This window comes from Mesoplodon densirostris, chromosome 13 (genome assembly GCF_025265405.1).
Source record: "Mesoplodon densirostris isolate mMesDen1 chromosome 13, mMesDen1 primary haplotype, whole genome shotgun sequence".
NCBI lineage: Eukaryota > Metazoa > Chordata > Mammalia > Artiodactyla > Ziphiidae > Mesoplodon > Mesoplodon densirostris.
In genome coordinates, this window is record NC_082673.1 from 82,637,643 (window position 1) to 82,659,623 (window position 21,981).

General features: G+C 49.9%; 1 protein-coding gene across 6 annotated transcripts in view; it reads right to left on the reverse strand.

Annotated features, from left to right (window-relative positions):
* ASAP1 (ArfGAP with SH3 domain, ankyrin repeat and PH domain 1) overlaps positions 1-21,981 on the reverse strand; it is a 349,810-nt gene that overhangs the window by 14,913 nt on the left and 312,916 nt on the right. For 4 of the 6 annotated variants that reach the window (XM_060115496.1, XM_060115495.1, XM_060115501.1 and 1 more), the window contains 4 exons: positions 21,862-21,929; positions 20,246-20,353; positions 17,116-17,344; positions 6,247-6,417 (listed from right to left, as the gene is read on the reverse strand). In XM_060115496.1, the coding sequence (XP_059971479.1) occupies positions 6,247-6,417; positions 17,116-17,344; positions 20,246-20,353; positions 21,862-21,929 (576 nt within the window). The remainder of the gene's footprint in view (positions 1-6,246; positions 6,418-17,115; positions 17,345-20,245; positions 20,354-21,861; positions 21,930-21,981) is intronic. The other 2 variants (XM_060115500.1, XM_060115499.1) reach the window with 2 other exon arrangements.

The following is a 21,981-nucleotide window of genomic DNA, read 5'->3' on the forward strand; positions in this document are numbered from 1 at the left end:
TTTTAAAGATGAGGAGACAGGGTTAAGTGACCCAATGGCCACAGGTCGCATGATGCACCTAGCGGTCCTGCACACAAATGCACGCGCTTCTCATTGGCATGACGCGCCAATAGCAACATTGGTAATAGCAACTACTGTGTATTAAGCACTTACTCTGAGTGAGGTACTGTGCTAGGTACCCCCTAGTCGTTCCGTCTATAAGATATAAAATGGAAGGCACTTACACTGTGTAAGAAGAAACAAAGTAAAGCAAAGGTCAAGGTCAAGCAGCTGGTAAGGGCCAGGGCTGGGACATAAAGCCAGGCAGCGCCCCTCCAGGGCCTGCGTTCAACCACCACACTCGCCCCTCCAGTCCCACTAACCTACAGGACAGGGAGCAGCCGGCAGAGCGCTAAGGTGGGCGCTCCCAGACAGGACTTCAACTTCAGGACACACATACAAGAAACAAGCTCGACTGGTGCTACAAGGGCCAGAGACTTTCAAATACAGTTTTATGTTAATAAGACCCCCTCCTAACCATCCGTATAGTTCGAGTCTGTAACTTAACAACGAAGGACTTCTTCGGCAGCCTCTCACGACATCCTTCAAGCTGAGACTTCCTTTAAGGCAGGCATTCCTTTTCAGCATGGTATGGGAATAAGCTGTTGCATCTGCTAATTTCTGCTCCAGGTAGAAAACACCCCAAACCAGTGATTCGTAACCCTATTAGGCATGAGACTGAACATGAGACCATAAAGGCTGCAAGAGCCGCCGGCCCTGCCCGGGGCCGCCCACTCCGTCACACAGACAGGCCATCACGTCAGGGGCTCATAGGTCCAGGGTCCTCACTTAGCCCTCCCCTCTGGCCACACTCCAAAGACGCTGTGTGTTCTGATGCCTCTGTAGCTTTGCCCTCTCTGGTCCTTCTCCCTGCAACACCTATCCCCTCCCACTTGGGGCAAATTCCTTTGTAACCTTCAAAGGGTCTCTCCGAAGTCAATGTCTGAGAATTCTTCTCAAGCCAGACTCGGTCTCTCCACACCCCGGGTAAGCCTACAACCATTCATCACAGAGGAAGACCAGGGTGCAGATTTTGGAGCCAGACGAGCCTGGTTTTGAATTCCAGTTGTACCACCGACCAGCGGGTGTGAGGTTTGATGATGCTGCTTTTTCTACTGAGCCTCAGTTCCCTCATCTTTAAAACAGGCATAACGGTACCTGCTTCACTAGATGGGCACGAGCATCATGAGAGAGAAACCACGGAGTGTAGTTCACGGTGCTGGACCGCAGCGGGCACGACACAAACGGAGATCACCGTTCTGAGCTCTCTGATGAGATGTAACAAAAATGCAGGTGATTTATTTCCTCAACGAGTGAGCATTTCACAGACAGGGGCTCTGCCTTGTCCGTCCCTGCAGCCCCACTGGAGCCCAGTGTCCGCACAGAGCAGTCACTGGGCGCGGCTGAATGAAGACAAGGCCCACAGGGCGGACTCCTCCACTCCTGCCCCCACAGCCTGGTTTCTTGCGCACCTGGGTGGGGAGGCACCCGTGGTCTGGCAGACAGGAACCCTGTCTTCCTCAGAGCCAGGCAAAGGCCACCTGCTGTGCCTGGGCAGAGAAGCGTGGCTTCGAAAAAGTTCCAAAAATAGGATAGCACTAGAGGGAGGCGCAGAAGCCTGGAAACAGCTCAATCCTTTTTTCCTCTCTCCATGCAACTTGGGAAATGACTGCGGTACACACACAGGTGTGTGAGGAGAGGGCTGGAGACGGACGGTGGGCAGACAGTTTAAAAAGCTGTGGCCAAGGGCTTCCCTGATGGCACAGTGGTTGAGAGTCCGCCTGCTGATGCAGGGGACACGGGTTCGTGCCCCGGTCCGGGAGGATCCCACATGCCACGGAGCGGCTGGGCCCGTGAGCCGTGGCCGCTGAGCCTGCGCATCCGGAGCCTGTGTTCCGCAATGGGAGAGGCCACAACGGTGAGAGGTCCTCGTACTGCAAAAAAAAAAAGCTGTGGCCAAGACTCCAGGTCACTTACTGTAGCTTAGAAGCTGTGGGCCAGGAGTGTGGAACGAGAGGAGGGCACTGCCCAGCAGTGCCTGGCACACAGACTCCAGGAGTCTTCTGGAAGAGTGGGTAATTATACCCACCTCGGAGTCAGAAATAGGTTCAAATCCAGGCTCTGAAGTTATTGGACAAGTCACTTGACCTCTGTGATTCAATTTCCTCATCAGTAAACCAGGGACCATGACAGTCCCTATCTCACAGGACAGTTGTGATGGCTTAATACAGTAACATATGAACACGTGCACAGCAGCTGGTACATGGCGAATAATCTATATATGGTGGCAGCCATTGTTATTTCTAGAACTGCACGTAAAATGGGGTCGGAGTGGTAGGGGGAGGTGACTTGAGAATATATTGGGAAATCCAAGGAAAAGAAAGAATCAGGAAGTTTCTACCCAAAGGCTCTTTTACAAGCCAATACTACTTCTAATAAGTAGACGTGGGGGACTTGGATCAAACATTTCAAATATTGACCCATTTTACCTGGAAGTTCTGGCCCTGAAATATGAGAGATGTGCCCCGTAAACACTTCTCTGAATACCTGACAAAGGACGGAGGTCCCACGGAAAGCTGATCTCACTGCATTGTTTTCTTTGTTCTCACCTCTAAGGACCTCAGTGTCAAATCCGTGGTCTATTTCCAGCTGCTGTATTTGACCTTGTGTTATGCATTTTGTGACGACATAACACTCCTGGACTTCATCTTACTTTGCTCCCTTTATTCTCCCTTTGTCTTCATTTCCTTACTAATTTAATTTGAATTGTGTTAAAATGTGTTGGTCTGTTAGAAAGCAGGTTATAAACAACTTATTTTATCTCCAAAGGTGAGGTTTAATGACATGCCACTTCAAAAATCAAGTCCCCACACCTAGTTGATTCTGCCACCAGCCTAGTTGTTTTCTGATCAAAAGCCTGCCTCTGCCGTCTCCCTAGACAGATGGCCGAACCCACCACCATAGCGGGGCTGCAGTATGTGATAACTGGGCTATCCTGGGCACCGTGGATGCTGCGGTCCTGGCAGGGAGAAAGTCTGGGGTGGCCTCCCCACACACCAGGGCTCCGTGCTGCAGAGACGAGGTGGCACAGCCAGGCGGAGGGTGCCTACCTGCCGGGCTACCTTCCCCCGTCTCCATTCACAGGCAAAGAAACAACTGCTGAGACAGGGGAACAGCCAAGGGGATCACTGAGCCGTCACGTGCAGAGCTCAGCAGAGCAAGGAGAGCGCAAGGGCCACGGGCTCTCCCAGCCACACGGGCTCCCCACTTGCCAGCTGTGAGAACTTGGGCAGGGGACTGAACCTTTCTGAATCTCAGTGTCCTTAAAGTCAAGCCCCTTGCATTTCCTACTCTGTGGAACTGGGCTTAAGAATTCAATTAGTACTATTAACTAGCCCCAGTTTACAGCCGGAGAAACTGAGGTATGGAACAATTCAAAGGTAACTGCTGAAAGCCACAGGGCTACCAGGTGGTAGAGGTGGATTAAAATCTGGGCAGTATGACACAGGTCCACACCGGAGCTCCACTGAGACAAACAGCTTGTGCCCTTGTAAGGAGTTCATACTGCACTGGGAAAGACAGAAAGGCGACCAGAACCACTGTGTGATAAGCCCTATGCCAGAAGGAGCAGAGAGTGGGCATGGGGGTGCTGGCCGGGCTGGGGAAGGTCTCTGAAGCAGGTCCCTGGACAGTAGATCTTGAAGGATGACTAAGCGTGAACACAAATGGACAGACTGTTCTAGGTTGAGGGCACACTATGAGCAAAGGCTCGGCTCTTAGGGGAGAGGATGGAGTTGGGAGCCTACCGACTCAACACGGCACGCACGTCCTATGGCAGGGGGTGGGCAGGTGAGGCCAGGGCGAGCTCGGGGGCTGTGCTACTCCACCTCCGCATGTCTGCCCCCTACGCCCCGGTCCAGATCTCAGACAGTCCAAAGGCCCTCACCTCAGGGGCTGTGGGGAGACGGGAGGTTTAGGGGAGCATAAGAGCACTGGAACGATGAGTGCCTAGAGGGAAACTGCAGGCACCATAAATGCCGCCTAGGAATCTGGTGCCCCGTGTGCCTTATTAATTAACAGTCTGACCCCTGCCTTCGGCTTCTGGACCACAACGTCAGTGGGAGACAGGTAGGGATAAAACCCACGGTGATCGTACAACACAAAGCATGAAGACCGGGATCTGAGCCACTTTAACCTGCCTGGTGAGAGGCTTGTTACCACCCCACGTCTGCAGATGCCTTTAAGAACATCTCCCCTGTGTGCGCACACACCAACTCAGAAAAAACGGCCCTGACAGCCACAGAATTACCACCTGGGGTTGTCTGTGACGTGTACAGTGGTCACTTTGCGTGGAGAGATTTTGAGTTTTGTCCCTTGAGGCTGGTGGTAGGTGGCAGCCAACTGCTCAGGGCCCACAGCTTCCAAAGCTTGAAGGCTCCCGCTCACCGTCCGGGGCACCAACTCACGCTCATCAAGAGGTAACCTTGTTTCTTAGTGAAAAATGCCCTTTGTCCACAACGAAACCCACCCAAACCCAAACCAAATCAAAAGAACACCCGCTTGTTTTCTAGTCCTGCTGCTTAGTCTTGTGAAAGAAACTTAAGAAAGGGATGATTCTTAAGCCAGAAAACAGAAATTTAGTAAATTTAACTACAGACTGATGGAGTCTGTGAGGCACAATGAACTTTATGCAGAAATAAAACCCGAGTGAACAACAGGATCAAAATCTAGTGAAATTCGAAAAGGTCAGTCTGTGATTTGTGGTATGAAGAGCTGCAGGAAACTGGTGACCTCCAGTGGAGCGTGATTTGGGGCAAATGATTCTTCCTCTAGGAAGAATCCTTTTGGGAGAATCCTGGGGACTCCTGAAGGCCCTGGGGTGGGGCCTCGGGCAGTGTCAGGGACCTGCATGGTGCTGACGTGTGCCTGGGCGCACCCTCCCCACAGCGGGTCTCACCGGGAACAGATTTGTCAACACCCGCTGCCAACGTCCCCTCCCCGCGAAGCCTGCCGACGCAGCTGGACACCCTGCTTCAGCATTTCCGCAGTATTTGGTGAAGAACGCACGGCACACGTGTCCCTCCTGGACCACGAGCTCCTCGAGCACAAGGGTGGAGAAGCCCAAACCCCAGGCACCAGGCCAGTGGAGTGAACAGCTAAGCACAGACAGTCCACGCGCACTGTGGCATCTGGGTCACATTGACACACAGGCCTGCCCGTCTGCAAATGGGCAGCATGGCTTTTTCCAGAAGCTTCCCAAATCCAGAACACCTATTAGGGGTTTCTGATGAGGACTTTAAAGGCATTCAGCTGAGCTCCCTATCAGTTACAAACAAACCAAAAAGCCATGACACGATTCACTGGCAAGGGGAGGTGAGCCACGCAAATCAGCAGGCCCAGGACCCCGTGGGCGCCGGGAGACACCGGGCTCTTGAGCAAAACTGGTGGCAGGCTGGTGAGCTACAAAGGGAGAGAAAGACGGAAACCGTGTTCCTTGTGGATAGAAATTTGGTATCTGCCACCAGAGTCACTGAAATGGTAAACTACTAACTGATCTGGGCAGGTGTGTTTATTCTCAATCGATTATTGAGCACCTACTGCATCCTGGGCTCGACTCTAGGCTCTGTGAACACAGAAAGGAACAAGACAGACAAGGGCCCTGCTCTCACGGAGCTAGGTCCCAGAGACCAAAAAACCGAACACAAATAAAATACCTGTCAGCGGTGATCTGGGGTCCTGAGGGAAACACTGGGGAGGGGGCTCCCTCAGAGAGGATGGCCCAGGAGACAGACATGCAGGCGGAGAAGGACGGGAGGGAGCCAGGCTTTCAAGCCCATGACAGAGCTGCAGGGAGGGGGCGGCCCCAGGAAGGAAAGAGCCCAGTGGACCCAGAGGTGAAAGCAGGCCGGCGAGGCTGAGCGGGGGACAGGAGCTGGGAGAGACCAGCCGGACCACCAGGGCCCTGGTGGGTGTCTGGTGCACAAAAAGCGCTCAGCAGCTTATCACTAGTACACTTTTTAAGTGGTGGTGGTATTTTCCCCCATGTTTCTTGGCCATAAGAGGCTGTGCAATCATATGTATCCAGGCCCTCACCCAGCGTGGGTGCGGTCTGGTCCATCTGCTGGGTGTGCGGAGCGCCCACTGCCCCCCGAGCCCCGCGTGCTGCCTGACTCAGGCAGTGAGGGCCCTGACTGGAGGACAACTTACCCCAAGGAACTGCGCCTTTGTTTGGGGGCCCGTGAGGTAGTGGGCTGGGAGGGTCGGATAGGGTTCTCTTGTGTCCGGGCGGTGGGGGAGGAGGCCTCTTCTTGGACAGGGTGGAGCTGCCACTAGAGGTCTGGGTGCTTAGAGGGAGTGCTGAAGGTGGGCCAGTTGGACCTGGAAAGGAATCGAATGGTGCAGGAAGGTTAATCCCGGTCTCGCAGATGGAACAGCCTGTGTGCAGTCACTCCCATGCATCAAATGGAGTGTGACACACACAGACCGAAGCACGAGGCTGGGGACGGCCAAGTCCATCGACCCGGTAATCCCCAAAAGAGGGTTTTTAAAAATTGCTGGTAAAAAAAATTAAAAAGGAGAGTGTGTGCTTTTAAGGAACAAAACGTCAGTCAACACGGAACGCTACTGGGTTTAAATCATCCTTTGGGTACAACGGGAGAAATAAAACACACACATTTTAAACCAGTAACTCAATGGAACCACTGCAAAACCTACAGAGGAAGAAGGCACACAGCACTGCCAGCAAAATCAATGGAGAAAGAGCAAAATACCGACTAAACCTCCAAAGGGCCTCACGAGGACACATGAACACTGGATTCATAGAACAGGGTTCTCTCCACTGCAATTTTTTTTTTCAGTCAGCAAATGCTGCCTGAAGTTTTCTTTTTAATGATTTTTATAAATAATGAAGGCTCTAATGTAAAGGGTTACTTGGAAAGAAGGGAAATCCAAAAACCCCTTTTTCCTCCAATTCTGAACTGTTTTAGAAACCATAAACCACCTATTATATTGGAAGCTTATATACATAAGCTTCACTGATTTCTATAGGTTTAAAAAAAATTTTTTTTAATTTATTTATTTTTGGCTGCGTTGGGTCTTCGTTGCTGCGTGCGGGCTTTCCCTAGTTGCAGCGAGGCGGGGCTACTCTTCGTTGCGCTGCACGGGCTTCTCACTCACTGCAGTGGCTTCTCTTGCTGCGGAGCACGGGCTCTAGGTGTGTGGGCTTCAGTAGCTGTGGCACGCGGGCTCAGTAGTTGTGGCTCGCGGGCTCTAGAGCGCAGGCTCAGTAGTTGTGGCGCATGGGCTTAACTGCTCCGCGGCATGTGGGATCTTCCTGGACCAGGGCTCAAACCCGTGTCTCCTGCATTGGCAGGCAGATTTGTAACCACTGTGCCACCAGGGAAGCCCTGATTTCTAAAGGTTTTTAAAAAGATTCTACTTTCTCCAGAGGTAATGACAGGATAACAATAATGATATTAATATCACACACACACACCACTACTGCATAAGTTGACTTTTTGAACTAACGCTTTAAGAAAAAAAGGAGTTTGTTTTCAATGAGCACTATGGGAGTAGTATATATGCTGTTAATTTTGTTTATTCCAAGTGACACTGAAGTGGCTGGTGTGTGCCGAGCACTATATGCTGGGCACTTTGACAAATCTCTCTTTATGATCATTACCAGGTTATGGTTTAAGTGGACAACAGTGTCCGCAAACATTAAAAGAGAAAAAAAGGAAAGAAACAAAAAAAGCTAGGAACACTGCCACACCAAATGTTTATCGCAGGATAGCAGGTACCTGGTGATCCAGAAAGGCTCCAGAAGAGCTTTTTACATTCTGCATATTAAGAGAGAAGCTTAATTACTGGTGGCCTCCTTCCTCGGGAAAACAAACTTCGCTATTTCCCGTGATCAATTACTGCTCAGTACAAACACAGATTTAAACCCCCATTTCTCAAAGATAGTCTCGTCTTGGAAGTAAATACTGTTCATCTCAGTAAAATGGTCGTGTGTTTTAGAATTAAATGGCCCTAGCGGCAGTATTTATTCTCAGTCCTACTGACGAGATACGTGATGGAAGCCTTACCGATATCCCGAATCAACGCCTAATTACGGCACCAGTCACTGAAGTTTCAGAAACTGTTTTATTTTTGTAACAGTAAAGGCATTGTTATTTTAGCCTTGTGTTTGTACAGCGCTTCCTAGTTTTCCAAATGTGTTCGTACATGCTATTTGCCTTGATTTTCGTAACAACCCTGTGAGGCATGTGGGTCTGGTATTACTGGTCCCATTTGGCAGCTAGGAAAGCGGGGCTGGGCGTGATTAAGGGTATGGAGCCACGAGGGGCGGGGCTGAGCCATAATGCAGGCCTCCGGGGATGGCGAGGGCTCGCCCCGTCCTGAAAGCCAGGCCGGCATTTTCTGGGCTCGCCACACGAGGACAATGGCAACAACAACGCTCGGTACTAGGAAGTGTAATTTTCCTCTTGGAAATAAATGGAGAATACATAATAGACAATGGTGAGATTCCCCAGCAGTTTCATCTGTATCGCCATCTAGGGACTTTCCGATGCATTGCATTTGGAAGGCCATATCAACCAGTTTCAAATTCCGCCTGGAAACACAGATGGCCAATGGAGCTATGTCTCTGGGCAAAGCTGTCTGTGTACGTGGTTTTAGGAGTGATCAGACCAGGGCTGTCCTGTAACCACAAACCAAGCAAAATCAAGCTTCCTGAATCATCATCTAAAAAATGTAGGGGTTAGTGTTCCCTTCCTCACGTCATCACAGCCTTGTCTTACTTTCAGACATCAGCTGCTACAGTCTCTAATGATCCGTCTTTGCTGACGGATTCATTGCCTCTCTCCCCACCATGCTGCAGGTTCTACCAGGGTCAGGCTGTTCTCTGGCCTGGTGTAGAGAAAGCTGCATTTAGTAAATACAGTATCGAATTAATGGATGAATAAACTTCTACTTCTCTTGTTGTAAGGCTAGTGATCCTTAAGGAAGACAGAACGTCTCACTTAGGGTGACAGATCAGAAACCAGGGAGAGAGGGGACCTAGGGAGAGATAGTGTGAAGTTCGAAAAGAAATATTCAATACTGTAATTGACTTTCATGGCAAACAACACACAGACCCACCTATTGTTCTGTAATAGAAGCTACAGAAAGGAAGATGCCATGAAATCTTCTTGGCTGGTAGGGCATGAGTTAAAAAAGGGTGAAAAACACTGTATCAGACCCCAGAAAAGCAGTCAAAAATTTTTAACTTTACTGTAAAGAGCTCAAAAGACTTCTGAAATAAGTAACTAGTCTTTAAGCACTAAAAAGCATGTTTCCTGCAAAATAAACCTGAGCATTGGCTTGGTCAGGAAAGAAGCAATTCTGGAGGGGTAAAGAAAGCTAAAACAAAACAAACTAAAAAATAGTAAACACAGCATCAAACAAACTCAAAAGGGGTGGGAGGCAAGATTAATAGGTTGGGTGGGGACTCGGGCAGCCAGTTTTCTTCCCTCAACTCTGCCAGGGCCTGTGGGAATAAGGAGAAAACACCCTAAGCCACATTTGTCGCTAATACTGGCTATTATGTCAAATTATCCTCTAACGCTTTTTCTTAAAAATATGGTCTAGATTTCCGAAGCTGCCATAAATAGCTCCAAGGTTAAATTATTAGAAGGTCTTCTACAAGGAGGCAGGGGGGTGTACCACGCAGCTCTTACTCGGGGTTCACATGCCTGGGGTTCTCCTGTATTTCCAACAGCCTCTTGGTCACTCAGTTAGATGTTCTCTGGGGCTTCAACGCTAGTGGCCCCACGTGAGCAGTGCTGCCTTGAGCACCTCACCGTCACCGGCTCAGGGAGGTCCCTCACTGAGGCCTGCAGCTCAGGCGTGTGGCCACCATGCGGCCAGAGCTCGGGAAGCCCACACGCGTGACGCCGCCGTGCATCTCAGAAGCCTCGGTGCTCACTGCCGTCCCTCCTCTCCTCTGCATCTGCTAAGGGTTAGCTCATCCAGAAGCTTCTCTAACCCTCCTTTGTCCTGGAGCAACTGCTTCTATCTCTGCTCGCACAAGGCTAAATGGCACTACATACTCTCTACCCTGCATCAGAGCTACACTCTCTCCTCCTTCCCAGGCTGGAAGCCTCCTTAGAGCAAGATCCACACTGCCTTTCTCTCTCTCAGCACCTGGCACATGCTGAGCACAGTCTATGGAAATAATTCATGGTGTAAGTGAGGAGGAGTCTTCTTCAATGTCCTTGTACCTTTGGTTTTTAATAAAACAGAATACCCAGAGGTCTTCCATGCTGGGAGACCAAATAAAAGTACACCTTTGAAATTTAAATTTAAAACAAGACCCAGAAGATGGCTTTAAAAATTATCCTGACAGTTTTCGGAAAAACTGTCTGTAGAAGGATAACATGCATATTCTAACATGCCAAATAGAAGTGTTAAAGACAGAAGTTAATGACAGAGTTATACAGACAACTCTGGACAATAAAAATGACTAATTTACCATTTTCTAATGGTTTTCATAGTACAGAACTTAAAAAGAATGGAAAGTTTCTATCACTTAAAAAGTAGATAGGGACTTCCCTGGTGGTGCAGTGGTTACGAATCCACCTGCCAATGCAGGGGACAGATGTCCGAGCCCTGGTCCGGGAAGATTCCACATGCCGTGGAGCAACTAAGCCCATGTGCCACAACTACTGAGCTCGTGCGCCACAACTACTGAGCCCGTGCACCTAGAGCCCGTGCTCCACAACAAGAGAAGCCACCGCGATGAGAAGCCCGCGCACCGCAAACAAAAGTAGCCCCCCCTCGCCACAACTAGAGAAAGCCTGCACACAGCAACGAAGACCCAACGTGGCCAAAAATAAATTAAAAATAAAAATAAAAAAATTTATATATTAAAAAAAGTAGATAAAGATGCAAGAATATTTACTTAGAGAAGAACTGCGTGTAGTAGGAAGGAGCTATCATCATCTTCATGCTCAGGTGGGGAAACAGAGGCATGGTGTGGGGTTGGGGGGGGTGTGTGGAGAAAGTACGGTAGGCTGGCAGCAGGCCTGGCAGGATCCCAACACGGCAGTGACACTGTGAAAGACGCAGCGCTGCACACAGAACACGCAGGAGCCATTCACGTGTCCTTCAGTCTCCTTCCAGGACACTGATCATTAAGAGAAAAGTGCCGAACTCAAGGGGCTCAAGGTTGGCTCTTTTTTTTTTTTTTTTTTTTTTCTTTTTGCGGTATGCGGGCCTCTCACTGTTGTGGCCTCTCCCGTTGCGGAGCACAGGCTCCGGACGCGCAGGCCCAGCGGCCATGGCCCACGGGCCCAGCCGCTCCGCGGCATATGGGATCCTCCCAGATCGGGGCACGAACCCGTATCCCCTGCATCGGCAGGCGGACTCTCAACCACTGCGCCACCAGGGAGGCCCTCAAGGTTGGCTCTTTAACACTCATATATTCTTTTTTCTTTTTCTTTTTAAAAGTATTTTTTTTGCTTTTTAAAATTTATTTATTTATTTTTGGCTGTGTTGGGTCTTCATTGCTGCACGCAGGCTTTCTCTAGTTGCGGTGAGTGGACTTCTCTTGTTGCAGAGCACAGGCTCTAGGCGCGCGGGCTTCAGTAGTTGTGGAATGCAGGCTCAGTAGTTGTGGCTCGCGGGCTCTAGAGCACAGGCTCGGTAGTTGTGGCGCACGGGCTTAGCTGCTCCGCGGCATGTGGGATCTTCCCGGACCAGGGCTCGAACCCGTGTCCCCTGCACTGGCAGGCGGATTCCCAACCACTGCGCCACCAGGGAAGTCCTGCTCATACATTCTTACGTGCAAGACGCACAACAGCATTTCCTCTGCTCCCCTGTCCAAACCCTGGCAGTCGGGCGACTGGGCTGGCAAGTCCAGGCCAGTGGCCACTGCTGAGGGCAGAAGTCACAGACGCGCTCTCGGCCAGCAAGGAGGCCAATGCAAGATGATACACGTGTGCAGTCCTTTAAAAAGGATTGAGAGAGACTGACAAAAATAGGCAAAACAAACAAGCAAACAAAAACCCACTCACAAAAGAAAACCCCAGAAAAATCCAGAAAATTCAGCACAAATGAAGGACAATGGTCCATGGGAAGCTTTAAAATCGAGCCACTCAAATGGCTACCTTCCTGTAAGATAAAAAAAATCCCAGGAAACTCTACAGTCATCAGCATGTGAATAAAGTCACTCACCGGGAAACATCTCCTAGGCAAGCCCAACTCCTGGAGCAGGGAACTTTCGTACCTTCAGACCCCGGGGCAGTCTCCCTGGCCAACCCCCTCTCTGCCCTAACTGTTGCTACAGACCTCAAATGAGTCAGAGAAATGGTGAATAAATGCTTACACCCTGAGTTTGGGCATAAACATGGTGCAGAAGGATCGTCAGCAAGTCGGTTATCACAGCCCCAGGACATCTGGGTTGGTTTTATGAGTGTCCCCTCCTTGCTCTGGCCGCACTTTTCTGGGACGTGCTTTCACTGATTCTGCTGTTGTTTGTTTGTTCACTCAACAAGCGCTGATGGAGCATGCCCCCTCTGTGCCAGGGATGCAGGGACAGCTCATTCCCAGCCTCCGTGTGGAGGAGTTCTGCCTCCAGGGGGAGTGGGGAGTGAAAGGAAGACTCCCTTCACCCTCTCTTCAAACCTGGAGAGCCACCGACTGCTGCCCCTGATGAGGGCACAGCTCCCCGCTTTCTCACCCACTGGAGTGTGAGCTTCCAAGCAGGAGCTCCCCGCTCCCCCACGCTGCTACCTTGCCAGGGCCCAGGACAGCTGCAGAACTGAACACATGCAGCAGGACCCAACAGGCTCCCATACTACGTACTGAGTGCTCACGCTGTGCCAGTCACTTTACGTACGTTATTTCATGTTCTAAGCAGAGACCCAGCCAGCCAGACACCTGATTCTTATTTTTCAGATGAAGGCCCTGAAACTTAGCAAGATGAGTTAAATGTGAAAAGGAGACCAGGACAGGGACAGGGTTAGCACCTGGTGGGGAGGAACCCCAGCCTCCTAGGTGGGGCAAGGGAGAGAAGAAGATAAAGTGGGGTTTGAATTCACAGCGGCTCACAGCTGCCCCGCAGGAACGGTCTGCTTTACAGATGGACCTGCCTTGGAGGGTGTGTTACTCTCAAACTAGACTCTTGGATTAACGTGGGTGCTTAGCTCTTCACCTACAGGGATGGCGAGGGCAGCACCGGGTTCAACATTCTCCGTGACAAGCACCCACTGAGCCCTCGGTGTGCCAGGCGCTGAGCTGCTTTTGTGTAGCTCACCTACTGGTTTATCAGACCAAGGCTGGAGCCTGTGTGAAACAGGAAGTCCACGTTATAGAAAACGTGTGTGGACTGCAGGATTCCTACAGGTATTCACAGGATATGCAGAGGTGCTACACAATGCCCGAGTCCAGGGGACTGATCTCACCAACAGATGGGAATGAACTGAGATTAGTTAGCATATCACTTGGGGCTTCTAAAAGCTTGAAAATTTACTTCATTTAAGTAAGTTAAATAAGCTTCTTGAGATCAGACTTATCGTTCATTTACTTGACAAATCCTTTGAGTTAAAGGTGCCCACATCATGCCAGGCTTCACCATTCAGACCGCCTGCTGATTTACCAGACTTGGGCAGCTCCACTCCAGTTCCTATTCCCCAGGGACGCTTTTTTAAAGCTGAGGAGGTGCAGCAGATGTCAAATGTCAGCAGAAGCCTCCCTGGGGCACCGACCAGGTGCCAGGTGCTGAGCTGGAAGCTTCCCGTCCCTCTCACTAACCTCCACAAAAATCTCGTGTCAAGTGCACTCTGTGCCACGGCTGTGTAAAAGGTGTGGAATTATACAAGGGGAGAAAACTGCAGTTCTGTAGCTTAAAATGACTTAAAAAGCAAGCTACACTGTCGTCAAGCGCCTGTTCTGTGGGCGGCATCATAGTACCATGGTGCTCCTACCTTCTTCCCTACTCTGGGGACGTCTGTGCAGTCAGAGCCTGAACAGTCCTGATAGGAGTCCCTCGCGGTAGTTCAGCGCTCTGCATTTTACCAAATGCTTTCTCATATATTGTCTCACTGGATTCTGATGACAAATGCACGAGGAAGACAAGACAGAGATGGACCCTCTTCCTCAACGTGGAAAAGAAGAAACTACAACAGAAGATCTGGTTGACAAGTCCTAAGGCCCACTTTAATGGTCTATCCTATTTCAGCCACCGCGTGACGTGGAAAGTGCCTCAGCCTTTTCAGGGCTCTGTTTCCTTAGCTGTACAAAGGATTATAAATCACGTCAATCTTTCAGCATCCCTCTAGCTCTAAAAAAAAAATCCAGGTTCTGTGACATGATTTTAGCTTAAAGATGAAGAACAAACCAATCTTGGCGATCCTGAAGAATATCTAGTCTTAAGAAAGATACAGGGAAGTGGGGGGCTGGGCGGGGCTGCTGACCACGAGTGAGAAACGTCTGCATACTTAATTTTATAGCTTTGATTTAATCTCGCTGGACTTCACATCTGAAGAGGGCGTAGGCAGCAAAATGTTTCAAAGGCTTAAGGGTGGTGAGCTCGGCATTCTGAATTGCTGAGTCGTCCAGCTCTGACTGGAGCTCTGCTCAAGCACAGGCGGCTTTGCCCCATGGCAATTTAGGTCAAACTCCTTACATTTTCATGGGCAGCTGCAAATTTCTGAGAATACTCCTGAGCTGGATTCAGAATAATTCCTTCTACTTCTGTCCTCTGTATTCCTCTCGTCAGTGGAAACTTTACCAGTTGTTTCTGCCTCACCGGAAACCACCATCCCCACGACCCCGAAGTTCTCAGTGGGGAAATGACTTCTGCTGCAGGCAGACACCTCTGCTTTAGCTGCACGGGAAACTAGCAACCCAAACAACAAGACATCCTTGTTCCATGCAAACGGCTCAATCAGTTCAACAGACTGAAATGAAGAAAACGTAAGGAAAACAGAGGAGAATTCTCTCTGCACAGAGCATCAGCTCATCTTCAACTGTGTCTTCTGAGAACTCCATTCAAACATTATCACTTTTCCAAATGTGTGGGCACGTGAGCCAAGCTGCCTGCAGGAAGTATCTCCCGCTTCGAATCCCTTATAAAAGTCACGGGCAGGCTGTGTTTCTCGTCTCACTGGCTCAGAGCAAATCTCTGAATCTGATGTCCTGCCTTGAGCAACCTGGAAGAACACTCTGACCGTAGCGGAGAGGGATGTCTGTGTTCAGTTACGGGATTGGGGGTGGGGGGCGGTAAGCAGTCTATCCTTAGCCGACCACGGTTGCTAAGGCCAAGTCTCTAGGCACTTGTTTCAGCAGCTGCATCACTAAATAAATTTGGTCTTTGTCTTTGGGTCTTTGGTAAAGAGCTAATCAGAATTTATTCAAGGCAGCAGAGATATACTTGGCAGTGAGTCAGTATATGTTATGGGTTTCTGTGTCCCCTTGAGATAAAATTATGGAAAGAGGTAGAGGGAGGTGAGGGTGCCTCCTGGCCCCTAGGACTGTGGTGTCTTCCTCTCCTGTAGACCTTTTCCAAGGTTCTCAGTGACCTGGAGGCTCTCTGATAGGTCCTCACCACTTTTTTTGGTAACCATAATCAGGGGATATGAACTCTAGCACAGTAGCTTTCACGGTCTTTCTTAGGGCACAGAAGGGGACTTGCTCTTAGCAGACTGCCGCCCCGATGGGGAACATCATCACCCCGCGGTGAGAGGTAACACAGGCCTCTTACGTCACACATCTGCACCTTGTCATGCCAGTGATTTATAAGGCACGCTCTAGCATAATGTGTGGAATGGTAAGGACAACACCGGCGGGTTAAACCTCTGGCTTACGTGTGCTGTTGCTCTTCTGGTCACCGGTTATCTCTGATGAGTACTGTGTATGCCCGAGCCTCATTTTAACTTTCTCCACTATTTTATAATCTATGAGGCCATTGGGTCTAAGAACACTACTCCCATTTATAACACGATTTCAATGGAGAATAAGCTCTGAAAAAACACGGTTTTGAATAAAGCTCACATTCCCCAGAAAATAGTCCCAGTGTGATTCAAACAGGCACGGCATTGTGCACCGGGGCCCTCAAACCTGCGTGAGCACGAGCGAGCGGAGGACACGGGGAGGATCCTGCACTTGGGTTTAGGGCTGAGACCAGACCGGAAGCTACAGCTCCGGGTACCTCTCGAACACCCCCGGGAGGGGTGAGCCCTTAATGTCATCACTTCTGTGTCTCGACTCGTCCCCATGTAGGTGGGACTTTCTGTGCAGGGCGTTCGGTGGATTCGGGGAACAGGATGCAGTCTTCGTGGACTGTCACTCCTTGGCGTGAGCCCCGTGGGGGCGTGTGACAATGCACCGCACAATGACCCTCCTCTGGGAAGATCCTGCCCCAGGTGGCGTCTCGTGGAAAGCCACTCGCCAGAGAGCACAGGAGTGTGGGTTCAGGTCACACAGGACCTGGGTGAGGATCCCAAACCCCCAAGAGCCTCAGGCCAATTACTCTACAGCTCTGAACCAGTACCCTGTCTGCCCAGTGCCAGCAACTGTCCTACTTACCTTGTTCTGTGAGCATGAAAATAGAGGTGTTGGGCTTAGGGCCTCTTGTAAACAAGGGCTTCGTAACTACTGACTATCACTGCTACTACATTTCAGTGTAGAGGAAAGAAACTTCTCAAAGAAGAACTCAAATTCCACCCCCTATTACACAGGAAAGAGCACTGGTTTGGGAGCCATGTGGACCCTGGATGGAACCTCAACTCCACCACTTACCAGCTGCATGACCTTTGGGCAAGTCATTCTACCTCAATTTCCTCATCTGTACAATGGGCACAAAAGCACACACCTCACAGGATGGTTGTAAGGTTCACACAAGACAAAGCAAGTGTTACGTGGAGTGCCCGTAACTCTACTTCTCGGCTGTAACGTGGCAAATGGTGTTTCACGCTGCCCTGACATCACAGCCCACACTCTGCCACTCAAAGGCACCTCGAAATTCTTACATCAAGGCTGAGTCAACTCCCAGCTCTGAAGATGGAGTCACAAAGCCCTTCCCACGGCTTGTACCTTTCCCGGCGTTTCTAGGAGGCAGCGGGGGTGCCTCCGCAGTCGGCGCTGTGGGTGAGTCTGTGCTTGTGGAGACAAAGATCTGGTTGGTGAAGGCGCCGTAGGAGAGCCGCTGTTTGTCCCGCGGAGTGCTGAAGCCCGGCAGTGACAGCTTGTCCTGCGGGGAGATGCTGGAGGAGTGGCAGAAGCTCTGAGGTCTGGGTGAGCGCTCTTTCTTGATGGGGCTCGGCTGGCAAATGAAATAACAGTGCGGTGGGTCAGCTGATAGTCTAGGATGACGCTTCAGGTGTCCGGAGGACTCTGCAGAGCAGGCTCCGGGGGGGATCTGGGCCGCTGTGGCTCTCTGCGTTTCTGGGGGGTCAGCCCCACAAAAGCCTAGGAGCCACGACACAGCACAAGGGAAACATCCAGAGAGTACACATCTCATTCTCCTGTCATTACCAGGGTCCCAGCAGGGGCATGCTGGTTAGGGAGCATTGTATTCAGAGGTAGAAGGTCACACAGATTTAACCTTTAATCCACAAACACCTCCCCTGTGCAGGGCACGTTCACCAACAACTGAACAGTAGCTCCTACATTAACTTTTCCATCCCTGCTCAGCCCTCCACCCTCCCCTCTCCCCTCATTTCACACCCTCTTAGGAAGGAGCCTCATCTGCACCCCTGGTCGTGACTGCCACCTAATGCTGATGACTCAGGCCTGTACATCCAACCTCAGCCTCTTGGATTCCAAACACTTTCAACCACCCATGACGGATCACCGGTGTTTGCACTCGGCTCACAGCATCAGCACCCATGCCACTTCCCAAGTGGGAAGTCTCCCAACCTCAGTGGCATCGAAAGCCACCCAGTCCTGCACGGAGAGCTCAGAGATGCCCCTCAGACCCACAACTCGTGCAGGCGCTCACCAGCACCCCCTGGACCCCTGGTCTCCTGAACAGCCCCTGCCTCAGTTTCTTTCAGCTCCAGCCCATTTTCCATGCTGCAGGTGGAGCTGGTAGGAAACCCTGCTCTCTGACAGCAAAGCTCTGTTGGCCTGTGCCTGCTTAGATGAAAGCCAAAGGGCTGAACTTGGCCTTCCACCCACTTCATGCCCTTCCTGATCTGGGCTGCCTGACACTTCAGGGGAGCCTCTTGCCTCTCCCCACCCAGTGCATGTGAAGGCACCTCACACCTCACCCCAACCGGTCCTCTGATGTTCAGGCCCCACGATGACCCCCGGCCTCTGCACATGCTGTTCTCCCTCCCCAGAAGGATGCACTCCTTCCTACTTCCCTGCCCTGCAGGCTCCCCACCACCCTTAGAAACCCATCTCCCGTGGTGTTTCCTTGATAAGGTCTTCACTGCTCGCCAAGGCTGAGGCAGCCGCCCTGTCCTCTGAACACTTCTCAGGAATTTCGCCAACTCTTACTATAACGGTTATCTTGACTGTATCGTAATTGAGCTTCTCTTAAAATGGTGAACGCCATTAGGACCCCTCGGTAGGAGCACCTCTGACTACTCTTTACATCCTGCCTGGGAAAGAGGAACCAGTGGATCCACAGCTGATGAAAAATGCACGCAGGAACCTTCAGAGGTAGCAACCGACAAGGGATTAATCTCCAAAATACACAAACAGCTCAGGCAGCTCAATATCAAAAAATGAAACAACCCAATTAAAAAATGGGCAGAAGATCTAAATAGACATTTCTCTAAAGAAGACATACAGATGGCCAAAAAGCACATGAAAAGATGCTCAACATCAGTAATTATTAGAGAAATCAAAACTACAATGAGGTATCACCTCATACCTGTCAGAATGGCCATTATCAAAAAATCCACAAACACTAAATGCTGGAGAGGGTGTGGAGAAAAGGGAACCCTCCTACACTAATGTAAATTGGTACGGCCACTATGGAGAACAGTACGGAGGTTCCTTAAAAAACGAAAAACAGAATTACCATATGACCCAGCAATCCCACTACTGGGCATATACCCTGAGAAAACCATAATTCAAAAAGACACATGCACCCCAATGTTTACTGCAGCACTATTTACAACAGCCAGGTCATGGAAGCAACCTAAACGTTCAATGACAGAGGAATGGATAAATAAGATGTGGGACATATATACGATGGAATATTACTCAGCCATAAAAAAGAACAAAATAATGCCATTTGCAGCAACATGGATGGACCCAGAGATTATCATACTAAGTAAGTCAGACACAGAAAGACAAATATCATATAATATCACTTATACGTGGAATCTAAAAAAAGGGTACCAATGAACCCTCAGAGGTAATTCAGAACTATCTATGGTAAAGTCACACAGAACCGGGTTTAATCCCTGAGACTGTCTTTACTCGCTGTGAGACTTTAGATAAACCACGTGATTTCCCTGTCAGTTTTCTCCTCTGTAAAGTGGGACAATGACAACACCCCAATGGGCTTTGGATAGAGATGACCTGAGGTGGTACTTGTGCTCGCTGCCACCTAGTTCGTATTTAAATTCTCAATGAGTGACAACTTATTATTTATTCATTAGCTGTTTTGATGACTAATTTTGTGTGTTGACTTGGCTCAGGCTATGGTGCACAGGTGTTCGGTCAAACACCAGTCTAGATGTTGCTGTGAAGGTATTTTTTACATGTGGTTAACATTTAGGTTAGATTTTGAGTAACAGGGGTGGGCCTCATTCAGGCATTCAAAGGGCTTAAGAGGAAAGACTAAGGACCCCCAAAGGAAGAAGGCTTTCTGCCTCCCAACTCAGGACTGCACCCTCAGCTCCTGTGGAGCCCCCAGCCTACTGGCCTGCCCTGGGGATTCTGGCCTGGCCCGCCCCAGGCATGTGAGCCAACTCCTTAAAATGAATTTCTCTCCATCTCTACACCACACACACACCGCACACAACCCCACACACACCACCCACCCACCCACCCACCCACCCCTACTGGTTGTTTCTCTGGAGAACCCTGACTAATACAGCTATTAAGTGGCACTCAACAAGGATCAGAGACTAAACAAAGAAAATGGCCCTGGTGAGTCAGGTCGTAAGACCAAAATCAATCTCACAAAGAACGGGTCTTATCTGTACAGTGGAGAAAACCTGGGCGAAGGGCTGAGGAATCCAGAGGCACTATGTACACTCACTTTGTCATCCAGATCATCATCGCTTTCATCCATCTCCTCCTGTCGAAGATTCCACTCATATTCTACGTGGACATGTGGATTGAACTTTCCAGATTTAGCCTGGGAAAGCTGAAAGTAACAGCAGGTGTAACTGCTGCAAGTTCAATGCCAGGCACCCGGACATTATAGAAACACTGAGCAAATCCCACCTCATTCCTGGTTTCAGATTCATCACCAGTAGCTGCACTGCAGGCAAAACTCTGATTATACAAACGGGGCTGCCACGGGACAGACTGAAGAGGAATTGCAAAGAATTATGGGTGGAGCCTTTTTAATTCTGGTAACGTGACTTCTCTCCAAAACTAAAAGCTTTCTCAATATTATTAAAATGAGCCTCAAAACTGAAAACTCCCGCTGGAAGGCAAAATCAGAGTCACTGAAGTGCGAGAGGTAGGCCTTTAAAGTCAGACAGTCCTGGTTCCACCCATGGCCCACTTTCTTAGTCATAAAATGGGGCAAGGGTAACTCCAACATCCCCAAAGCATTCTTGTAAAAATAAAGACGTGGGCTTCCCTGGTGGTGCAGTGGTTGAGAGTACGCCTGCCGATGCAGGGGACACGGGTTCGTGCCCTGGTCCGGGAAGATCCCACATGCCGCAGAGCGGCTGGGCCCGTGAGCCATGGCCGCTGAGCCTGCACATCCGGAGCCTGTGCTCCGCAATGGGAGAGGCCACAACAGTGAGAGGCCCACGTACCGCAAAAAAAAAAAAAAAAAAAAAAGATGTACAACTGCTGGGCCTGGGTGGGCACTTGGCACTTGGCAGGAACTCAAGGGAATGTAACTTATCTTTCCTATCTTATCCTTCCCCGTGGTTAAGAGAATCATGCTCTACGCAAAGGCCCAGAGGTATAAGCAAGAACTACTGGGACTGGAGGTGAGTGTGTACACAGGATGGTGGGGGAGGGGAGGGCAGGGCACTGGACATTCTGAAAACCATTACACTCTGAACTTTACTTGCCCAATTTTTGGAACTGGCTTCCCAAGTAATTCTTTCCAAAAAAAATTATTTTTATTTATTGGCTGTGCCACACAGCTTGCAGGATCTTAGTTCCCTGACCTTAGCCCCAGGGACTGAACCCAGGAACTGCAGAATTTTATCCACTGGACCGCCAGGGAATTCCCCAAATAATTCTTTACTGTTAAGCTACAGAGAAAGACTAATGTCTGGCAAACAAAAAAAGCAACACCTTGGGACTTCCCTGGTGGTCAAGTGGCTAAGAATCTGTGCTTCTGCTGCCGGGGGCTCAGGTCCGATCCCTGGTCAGAGAAGTAAGATCCTGCCCCCGCCTGCCGTATGGCACGGCCAAAAAAAAAAAGCAGTTTGTCTGGTAATAAGACCTCTCAAATGCCTTTTAGCTGCTACACTGTAACAGTACTCAAAAGACACGGATGACAAATTTATCATTTTACCATTTTTTCAAATGTAGCCTGAGTGCTTGTCTGGATTTCTTTAGCCAATGTTCAAAAAAAAAAGAGAGAGAGAGAGAGAATGAGAAGCTGCTTCTCTCACTCTAGTCGTGGTTTCAGAGAACACCCTTTTCGGGCAGTTGGGCTCACCCCTCTCCCACTCCGCTTACCAGATCATCACACTGGGTGGCCTTTAGTCTCTTGGCTATGTCCAGGGCAGTCTCTCCAGCCTGGTTAGCTAAAACAGGTGGAATACAGTTACGTGATTATCTAAAGATACATCTTGAAAA